Source organism: Gymnoscopelus microlampas (genome assembly GCF_963454915.1).
Source record: "Gymnoscopelus microlampas genome assembly, chromosome: 3".
Classification (NCBI taxonomy): Eukaryota; Metazoa; Chordata; class Actinopteri; order Myctophiformes; family Myctophidae; genus Gymnoscopelus; species Gymnoscopelus microlampas.
In genome coordinates, this window is record NC_139940.1 from 10,985,940 (window position 1) to 10,997,213 (window position 11,274).

General features: G+C 44.6%; 1 protein-coding gene across 2 annotated transcripts in view; it reads left to right on the forward strand.

Moving 5' to 3' along the window:
* Nucleotides 1-6,886, forward strand: part of skap2 (src kinase associated phosphoprotein 2) — a 135,813-nt gene extending 128,927 nt beyond the window's left edge. Inside the window, exons 13-14 of one of the 2 annotated variants that reach the window (XM_084052830.1) lie at nt 6,438-6,546; nt 6,654-6,886. In XM_084052830.1, coding sequence (XP_083908956.1) covers nt 6,438-6,530 — 93 coding nt within the window. In that variant the 3' untranslated portion in view covers nt 6,531-6,546; nt 6,654-6,886. The remainder of the gene's footprint in view (nt 1-6,437; nt 6,547-6,653) is intronic. The other variant, XM_084052831.1, reaches the window with a different exon arrangement.
* Nucleotides 6,887-11,274: the final 4,388 nt, after the last annotated feature.

Below are 11,274 nucleotides of genomic sequence, written 5' to 3' on the forward strand. Positions count from 1 at the left end.
CAGCGTCTGGCTTGCAGCCTGTAGCGGGCAGGAATGGGGCCGATGGCGAGAGAGAGGCAAAGGCTTGAAGCGGAGCCTGGCTCTGGGCGCCGTGACGGGGATTAGTTGTGTCACAACGGAAACCGTTTTTTAGTGCCGCTGGCCACGAACGGGGGTCCCGGGCTGGCAGGGAGTGCCATTCCATCACTCTTCATCTGGAGCGTTTCAGCGTGCCGCCACGGCTGCTGCTGTGCCAGGCGCTATTGGAGGGAGGGGGGGTGCAGCCCACACACGCCTCTCAGACGTCTCTCTCACCTCGCCAGGCAGGGGCTTTAATAAGAATGTGTGTTCTCAGGAAACCGTGGCCGCGGTCCGCCACTCTATTCAGACCAGGTGAGGACGTGTAGTGGACGAACAATTTCCGAGGCTTGTCGGTTCGGGTGCGGGCGCCAGGTGTGAGTGCAAGGGGAACCGAGGGGCCCCGCGCTTTCCCCTTATTATGCGACTAAATAGGAGGCCTTTGTGCTGAAGTGATTTACACGCACTGTGCTAGTTTCTTTTTTTCTTGTCGCGCTACATTTATCAAACTTGTTGTCGAACATGGCAAAGCAAATAACCCGAGAGGGGGGTTCATTTTTCTGTCAACTGCAGGGGTTTATATCAAATTATATGAAACATGCACAGCCTAGATTGGCTGTGTTTTGTTATGTCTCACATGAGTCACTCTGGCTTCTGTGGTGCATGTGTTCAGTGGAAACCTGCCAGCCTTTCGGTCTTTTTCCAAATTCAAGTCTGCCATCTAGTGGCTGAAAATGATATATGAAAGAAAATATTTGATGGACATTTTCTACCCTGACAACTTGCCATTTATTCCCACGTCCTATCCAAGAAATGTTTTATTTTTTTAGCATATAAACCTGGTGTTATCATGTCAACCAAAGTAATGATTTTGCATCTTATTCAAATTGGGAGTGCCTGGGAAGAGACAACGCACAAAAGCAGATCTCCAAACAGCCCCTCTGGCCTCTTTATTGCCTCTGCCCGCCCCCCCCCCCCTTCTGTGGAAAAGAACCAAGAATCAAGTTGCCCTTTCACGGCGACTGTGAGTGCCATTAGCTGAAACCTTGGTGTTGGGGGTTGTGGCCTGCAGGGGAGGGGAGGGCAATGACCATAAAACCTGTCTGGACCGTGGCGACCAGCTGCAGCTAGCTTTGCAGTCCACCCCCCTTCCCCTCCATTGCTGGGTACTCTCCCTCCCTTCCTCCCTCCCTCCCTCCCTCCCTCCCTCCATTCCACAGCTCAGAAATAGCCACAGTTTCCTAACACACACACACACACACACACACACACACACACACACACACACACACACACACACACACACACACACACACACACACTCTCGCACTCACAAACTCTCTCGCACTCACAAACTCCCCTGTGAGCTGTGAGACCCCCCAGTCGGGGGCCTGGTCGAACGCAGAGCGTGTGATATCAGAATGTCCAACAAGTCCACCCCCCCCCCACCCCCCAAACCCCCCCTCCCCCCAGCCTGCCGCACCTCACAGCACATAAAACTAATCTAGTCCCAAGTAGTGTCTGACTTCCCGTAAGCAGCCAGAAGGATTGATAAGTTGTAAACACCGTCCTTTTACCAAGTCTAGATCTGCACTGTTACTGCACTGCACTGCAGCCATCACACCCACCACTCTGTTCTCCCGTTTCCACATCTTCTCTCTCACAACGGCAACATGTCTGCTCTGAGGCCGCTTCATTAGGAAAATCAATGTGCAGCTTGTTACCTGCATCCGACGGCTAAACCTGTATCTTCCTCAGTTCGCCCAGATTTATGACGCGTGCCGGGTTGTAGTTGCGTGCCTGTGCGGTGTCGCGTTAAGCTCGCAACTTGTTGGCTTTTAGATGTTTTGCATTGCTATTGCAGTTTAGTATTTCTGCTGGCCACTTCATCAGTAAAAAACTAAAATATTGGAGATGTTTAAATGTATTTTAGGAAGTGAACGTAGAGGTACCAGGGCAGTCATACTGTGTGTGTGTGTGTGTGTGTGTGTGTGTGTGTGTGTGTTGTCACAGTGTGGGGTCCGTACGTACCCCACGTCCTCAGCCTCTCATTAGGTCTCGCACACCTTTGTGTGTGTCTTCATGTTCCAGCCACACACCCACTCAAGCATGACTTATTTGTCAGCCACTGCAGGGCAGAGCTGCACAATGAGGTGTTGCTGCTTTCAAAGGCTAGTTGCAGGAAGTCATAATGCACACATGCACACAACATAACTCTCTCTGTCTAACTCACACACACACACACACACACACACACACACACACACACACACACACACACACACACACACACACACACACACACACACACACACACACACACACACACACACACACACACACACACACACACACACACACAAAAACATGCGCACGCTCGCGCTGATTAGTCGGGACTTGTGTGCAAAATACCACTTCCTCCATGTCACAGGAAGCCGAAATAGATTTGACATTTACCGTTTGTGTCTTGGGGTAACTTATGTTGATTGTTTAATTGGCTGTTAATTAATTAGATGTAGTAATTGAATTTCTTCTGGTGTCCTTTACGTTGTTGTGTTGTTGCGGTGTTGTGGCAGTCGGAAAAGCCAAGCGCCTTCCCGTCTGCTGTGTGGGAATGGATCTAAAACAAATGAAAAGGTTCAGGGTCCCACGTCACCGTGATTCCAAACCCGTCTCCAAATCCCTTTCCTGGATTCTTCCACGTGTTTATTCTTCACCATACGCCGCAAAATCCCAAGCCTTACTCTTATCTAAATCTGATCTTAATCCTGTCTTCACCCAATGCGTTCATCTAAGTCATCTAAATGTTCACTCTCGTGCCGAAAATAGACGATCTACGTGCTCCGCTCGTAGATCGGCTATTTTCGGAGGGAGGCGAGAAAAAGGGGGAGGCGGCAGACGCCAGGGGGTCACGGGCCAAGTACACGAACCCATGACATCACAGCTAGGGCCTGCATGGTGGTATGCACACTAAAATGCTGGAACCACCAGGACAGCCCCTCGCCTTGTCTTCGTTCTACTGTACCCCCCCCCCCCCTCCTAACCTCCAGGCAGTGGTGGTGGAACAAATCCACAGCTTGTCTCACACACAGCTCGCCCTGTGGTTTGGCTCGAGTTCAAAAACACTTGTGTTTTTGTGTAAATACATATTTATGTTCTTACTGTATATATGCTGATGTCTTGCGACCTCCTGAATAACTGTCCTTATCTGGATCCCTTTCCCAAATAAAAAACACACACACACTGTGCCCCCCCCTCTCTCCTCTCAGCCTTTTGGTAGCATCATGTGATCTCCGCCCGTGATTCATGTCCCCAGGAGGACTTTGATGTGAGGTCAGGCTCTCGGCCAAAGGGAGAGCAGGGTATTCTCTGGCTGTCTCAGATCTCTCCCTGCGCTACCCTCCTTATATCTCTGCATGCTGACAGCCATTTGGAGCTATTACTCGGCGCGCTGTGACAGATTTATGCGTGACGTTGCTCTATGCACAATGAAGGCTTTCGGTGGGGGGGGGGGGGCGGAGCGGAGGGGGAAACGAGCAAGGCCTCCAAAGCGGGGCCGTTTCAGGAGGACGGAGGGAAATGTAAAAGTTGTCGGTGGGATGTCGGGGGCTTGTTTTTTCGAAGGAGCGCGGAGAGAAGAAGAGGGTCATGGGAGAATCAACCAAAGAGGCAAATAGCTAAGATAACGACGATGAGGGGGGTGATAAGAGGTCTTGGCAATGCTTGTTTTTGCTCTTCCATTAGCTTTTATTCCCTGTGGCCTTGGTTCCAGCTCAAGGTCACAGGTGCTGTGCCCCTATTGTAGATCATATGTTTTAGTGGCTACATTTATTTCTTTACTGTTTTGAAGATTATTTTGAGGCCTTTTTTGCTTTATTTGTACAGGAGAGAGTAGAGGGACAGGATAAGCAAGAACAGAGAAAACGAAGCATGTGTCACGTCTCCAGTTGAAATTGAACCTAAGACCTTGCAATTAGTTTCCTTTTGTTGATACAGTTAAAGGCAGGGAAACGGATGAGGGTCAACTTAAGATATTTAGATACTAGGGCATTCACGAATAGTGATTTTTAGTATTCGAATTATTCGACCTATAAGTATTCGAATATTCGATTAATCGATTTGATTATAAAAAAAATAAATAAATAAATAAAATAAAACAAATAAAAAGGTTTTTTTTTTTTTTCTTTTCAATGACATTGATGACTGGACTCAAGGAATGCGAGTTGACGTCACACCAGAGCTCACAGCTGCGTGTCTGAATATTCGAATATTCGATTATTCTGTTAATGCCACTAGTCCATATCTAGATTATCAGTTTATTTTTTGTTATAATTATATAATTATGTGGAAATGACTTTTGAAAATGACTATTAAATGACAAATTAAAAGTTCTGGAATGGTGGCTTTACAGCTAGCAGAATGAAATTAAAGGATTGTGACTTGAGTGGAGGAAGTTGCTAGTTATACTCTGACTGTACTTGGTACAATATTGGTATATAAATGTACATTGTAAATGTCTCGCGTTCAAAACTAGCTCTATTTGTAATGCTCTGTAACCCTTTCTACTGTTAAATGAAATGTATATTGATGATATAGAAGTGTCCCTGTATTTGTTTATATAGGGAGCTTGGTTGGGTTTACCAGGGTGGACATCTTCCACTCTTGACATCACTGTCTTGAGCAGTGGTGGAAAAAGTACTTGTATGTTTTACTTAAAGTAAAAGTATCAATACTGCAATGGAGAAGTACTCCGTTACAAGTGAAAGTCCGGAATTCAAAATTGACTTGAGTAAAAGTACAAAAGTACTAAAATGTTTGAAAATAGCAGATCTACAAGTTCACAACTGCATCGCGACGCGTTGTGAGCTTCCAGATCGGCTATTTTCAAATAGCCTAGGTATCAAATAGGGCTAAAGTGGTTAATGTATGTTTTATAATGTAATAATTTATATCTGAAAAATAACTAGTAACTCAAGTTTTCAAATAATTGTTGTGGAGTAAAAGTACAATATTTGCCTCTGAGATGTAGTGAAGTAGAAGTATGTAAAATTGGAAATACTCTAAAGTAAAAGTACCACTGGCCTTGAGTATGGGAAATGTGGGGGCAGCGTGGATTTAGTTGTTGAAACACTGATATGTGTCAAATGTGGATCCGTAGCTTAATGCATATTAAACTGGGGTTGCCTGAAATAAAAAACGTTTTGCGAATCACTGCAGCACAGGAATGCCATTCATGAGCCCGATTCAAATCCATGACAATAGGATTAGGTCTGTGCCTGTAGGTTATGTGCACCAAGAATCTCTCACCTTCACGGTTTATTTTTAACAGATGGATCCTAGCGTCCCTATTCTGGGGCAAACATTCAGCAAAAATGGAAGATCTACAACCTACAAGCTTGTGGGTTGTTGGCAAAGAGATTTGGTGTAAACGTACAAAAGTAGGGCACCTAGTATATAGACGTATATAGACGTGTGTGTGTGTGTGTGTGTGTGTGTGTGTGTGTGTGTGTGTGTGTGTGTGTGTGTGTGTGTGTGTGTGTGTGTGTGTGTGTGTGTGTGTGTGTGTGTGTGTGTGTGTGTGTGTGTGTGTGTGTGTGTGTGTGTGTGTGTGTGTGTGTGTGTGTGTGTGGATAGACAGATAGATGGTACGTTTTAAGAAATTGCCTTTGTGTGATAACCGGAATAGATTTTCAGTGAGTTCTCTTTTGCACAGATCTCTGAGATCATTGTCCGGTGACTCTGCCCTCGCATGGGTTCAGTTATTGAACCCATGTTACTATTGCATCACTTATGTCCAGTTGTTTCACTCAGGCCATCTAGAGTTTCTCTTCTCTCATCCTTGCTTCCTCCATCTCAGAAAAAAAGATCACTTTCATGTCCAGGAAGAGGTACATGCAAGGAATTTGTTTTGCCATGTGGCGCAGTAATAACACAACATGAAACCATTCCCGCACGAATAATAACAAAGTACATGGACGTATTAGTTATTATAGTTTTTGAATATTCATATTTGGGTTTATTTTTTATTATAGTGTAGTTCCTATTTCGTTTGAATGTTTTCGTTTTTCAGGTATTATGTGGAAAGCCTTTTATAGAAGCTAAAAAAGGGTAGGATGAAGGAATGCATGACATCAAATTATATTATTTACAAAAGTATGTGTTCTTGTCCCATATTGACCCCAGTGCAAATTGAGGGGGAAAAACATAGCTGATTTGACTTGCAATTCTTACATTTTAGTTTTGCATTGTCCATTGTAGTTTGTATGTATGTTTTTCTTCAGTTAACATATTTAGTATAACTATAATAGCCCTGATGTACAGTACATACAGTACAAGACACATAGAGCAACAGTGTCTCCCTTTTGCTGTTGTGCCACTAGGAGTATCAGAACTTTGGCTGGTGGGTCGGTGAGATGAAGGGCGCTATTGGAATCGTACCCAAAGATTACCTCATGGAGCTGTACGCCATATGAATGCAGCTTGTGTATCGTAAGTAACCTTACTTTACAACACAAGCATAATAACTATAATCATGTATACCTGTCAGTATTGGTATTGTTCAAATCATTCATTTTTTTCCTTTCTTCTTTTTTAAGGAACAACCAGATTTCCTATATGAGACTGATCGGGACATTTTTCACATTTCTCTAATTTAACTTTGCATTGCTTTTGTATATTTATTTTCTAAATCCATATGATTTTTTTTACTTTTTATTTTCTAAATCCATATGAATTTTTTGACTTATTCCCAAAGACATTTCCCTATCTGCTTTTGAGTTGCTCTTGGCAAAAGGCAAGTGAATGAATATAAATTGTATTAAACTGTTCTATCAAACCTCCTTTATTTGTGTAAAGTGTGCACGGTCAGCCACAAGGTGGCAGTAGATACTCTACAAAGTTCATAGAAGACCCCTTTCATTGAAGTAACCCAGAAAAACTCAGATACTACAAGTCAATTACTATTCCACTGATCCATCAAGGCCTGAGTTATTTTAAGAAACCGAACTATTTAAAGACTGTTGTAGAGAAAGAAGTTGAAGCATAGAAGTAGGAAATATGTACTATTGCACACATTCATTTGGCTACTATCCATATCTGTCATGCACCGAAGATAACCGATCTACAAGCTCATAATGCGTCGCACTGCAAAGTATAAGGCTTTAACCCTACCAGAGTGCTAGAACAGAGCTTTGCTGTGCTCTGGGATGAGGGGAGGTTATTACACACATTGAAATATTCCTTGAATAATCTATGCATTTGTTTAAAGCTCCTTTTGTGCAAAGCACCCCAAATTACCCAACCCAGAAGATATTCTGCAACGCATAATATAATCATAAAAGCATTGGGTTTGACCTGGCACAGGAGGGAGCCCTAAATGATCCGGGCAGGGTGTAACATTTGGACAAGGACCCACACTTCCACTGCCAAGCACAACTCCAACACACAAGACCCAGTATCTCCTCTATATTACTGACATGCACTTTGCTAGGAAAAAGGAATTCAAGTCGATGTACTGTAAATATTGCACACCTCATGTACTACACATGCATGCAAATAACCTACCGCCCCCCCTTCCTGGCAAATGGGGAGTGACCACTGTTTCCGTAAAAAGAGGGATTTGTAGTTATTTGCTCAGCATTTTTGTGTCCAGACTTCAAAGGCGAGCGGCTTGGTTTTATGGCACCTGGGAGAGCAGAGGGCCCGGGCAGAAGAGGCTGCGTGGCAGATGGCTGGCTCTGCCGTGTGCCTGACTGAAATGCTACGGGGTCCTCCTAATAAGGCAACCACCCACGCGGCCAGCAGCGCGGCTTATCGGCCTCAGAGGGGCCGTTTGCCTTTCACCAGCCATGTTGTTGTTGGAGGATATACAATATATACTGTCCTAGACACACTACACGTGCACACACCTATCTGTGGGATCCTCGCTGAAATGCCTATGCCGATAGCCTGTCATGCTTAGCGTTGCGTTCCGAAAATACTAGACCTACAAGGTCGTGTCGCGTTTGTAGATCAGCTATTTTCAGCGTGTACGGTCGTATGACATTATAAATTAAGCATACAGTATGAATACGTGACTGACTGGTTGATCCTCTTCACATTTTCACACAGATAGGCCTACATATAGACGTGCCTTCTCCGTCAAGGTCTTCTCAAGGTTGTGAGACAACAGAAAAGGTCAAATACATTGGTCAACTGAAAACCACTTCATCCACTTTGTCTGTCTCCTTTCCTCTGGCATGCCTTTGTCTCTCCATTCCTCTTCTCTCTGCCTGTTTTGTTCTCCTGAATGATGCTGCCCCGGTCGCCTGTCCTCTGGGTGACATTCAAAGCCGACATAAATCCCATTCTTTATGGTATAGCGCAGCGATAAAGCCTCTCTGCTAATTGGATATGTAATGAATTACCATAATTAGTTATTGAATATATCACATTGCATACAGAGAGAGGAAAGGTTTTGCTTTTCTCGGGGACTGTAACACTCATCAATGGAAGGAATGCAGAATGTGATCTGCAGTCGAAGAAGATTGTAAAACAATCCCCCGTTCTCCCTTTCCAAGAAATATGCTTACATACCGAGATTGTGGATTCCCATAATTTAGGTACTGTAGGTCATGGCTGTTAACAGTATAGTATATTGTGCCCAAGCCTTTTGTTGTGGGACAAATATTACTAGACCTGTGGCAAAGTTTGCCATTTCTCCCCTTCAGAGACCTTCTCGTAATGTTGGGCTATGGGTTAGGTTGCCAAAGGCAAGTTAGGCTAAATATTGCCTCTCACTTTTATGTTGCCAATAAAAGATTTCCTTAATGGAAGTCAACTGCACCCAGCACCCACCCACCCCTCTCTCAGCTTTGGGCGGCCATATCCCCAGAATATACAGGTCCTTTTATTGCAATTTAACATCAAGATATAATGTTTCATAGATAAATGCCAGGGTGCCATTAATCTACCCGGCACTAAATTTCACTAATGATACCGGAATATCACTAATTAATACTTGCAACCATAAAGATACACTTTTTACCCAGGCTAGATATATAGATTGAGCTGCTGAGTATTAATAAATGGAGAAAGTGTTGATGATGAAAGTGTAAAACTTATTTCCTCACAGGCTGTAACGTTTGGACGGGTGGGTGGCGGGGGGGTGGGACATTGATTTTCAGGCATTGACGCATGTTGAAAAATAGATCTACAAGCTCACAACACAACACGTCGCAATACATTGTGAGCTTGTAGATCGGCTATTTTTGTTGCGCGGCACTGTCGTATGGCTAAGTATAAATCAGGGCTGTAATGCTGCTGGCATGGGCCCCACTTTGTGCAACATTGGACAAGTGCAAGGCTCTGCGGTGCAGCCCAGGGGGCAATATGAGTACACAAATTTGCCAACTGCTCAGAACATTTGCTGTACTCTGGTCACCCTTTTGTCTCAGTTGTCTCAGTAAGTGCGTAAACCACACAGGAGCATAATAGACCTTACTGCAGTTTTCATGGGTTGAAATCTAGCTCTAGCTGTACGCTAGATCAGTGATTCTCAACCATTTTAGTTTCAATGACCCCCCAGTTTGACATGCATTAGGCTACGGACCCCTATTTAATGGCATTTCTATCTCTGGGACCCCAATTTATATTGTAAAATCTAATTTAACTCTGAGAGTGTACAAGGGTCCATTTGGTTCCATTTGTACACTCTCAGAGTTACAGACCCATAAGGGTCCATTCCTAACTATCCATCATTTAGCTGGGGACCCCCTGGAACTCCCTCAAGGACCCCTGGGGGTCCCCGGACCCCACTTTGAGAACCACTGTGCTAGATATTGCATGTCATGCCCTCTATATTCTTGATTGTCAGAGTCTCGTTCTGTCTAATAAAAACAACAATAACCGAAAACATAAACCCACTACTGGTTCTATGGTATGGACCACCCCGTCCTCTCATCCCTCCATCTCATCAGTGGGTGGGAGAGCCCATAGAGATTTAATCTACACCACTTTAGAGCGGTAGAGTCTTGATCAAGTTGTCAGCTGAGCCGCTGCCTTTTTAGTTATTCAGCTGTAGATCACAGCTGCCCAGCATCATAGTTTCTGTGGGTGAATAACACGGTCCTTATTTATGTGGGATCCTCGGGCATTCTGAGGGGAAATGTATTACCTCTCCAACTGGCCCTCTGTCAGCGTTCCATTAAAAGCACCTTTCACAGGTCTAAACCCTTAAATCTGGGAAAGAAAGCTCCCTTTTAAATGGAAGTCGCTTTTAATTGAGGTCAGCCGTTCGTACGGATGCAACTCATGCGTCCGCCAAAATTGAGAGTTCCTCAACTTGGCTTTTTGACATCGCAAGAAGACGAAGACTGCGTTTATTTACAATGCAAGCTAATTGTGATGACAGGAAGGTTTTTCTTCTTTTTTTTCTTCTCTGGGGTGGTGGGGAGGTCATTATGGACAGCCATTAGCATGAGCATAGTCATCACCCAAAGCATGCAGGCTGCAGATGGAATGCTGCCAATGCTGATGTCATGTTTCTACTCTGCTGACACCCTGACCCTGGAAGATCCAATTCCTGGTGTCACCCAGACAAAGACGATGCAAAAATGTAAGCTATTTGTGAAATCACTTTAAAAAAATTGGCAGAGATTTTTTGCAACCTATAGATTTTGTGGTTTTGTGAATACCCGGTTCGGTGATTTTTTACGAGCTCACACCAAGGCCCAGGTTTGGTGGCAGGCCAGTAAATTAGCACATCTACCCCTGGACACTGCATCTCGGAGAATAGACGGGTCATTTGTTAAGAACACCACACCCACCACGCTGGTGGGAGGCTGGTCAATCATACTGCCTGTTAATTGGCTCCTGGGAGCAGGGAGGCTGCATCGGCGTCTGGGGACCGATCTGTATTATCCTAGGAGCAGGACGGGAGAGACTGGAGTGGCGCCTCTGTCTGAGAAGGCGCTTTTTCGCACAAACACAAACCCCCAACTTCAGCTGTTCTGCTCCGATTTTAATCATCTTTGATTCATCGCGACGTTAATTTGTATTCTGTTTGCCGCACAACCTTAATGTATTCTCACAAAATGTTCCACCATATGTTTGCTTGGCACACTACACTTTACAGTGTCAGAGAGCAGGGCAGTATGAGTGAGAGCAGGTTTGGCTTCGGTGGCTTGCTCGAGGAAGATTTGACAGGACTCTCTGGCTGTCGCGACCCCTGTGACCTTT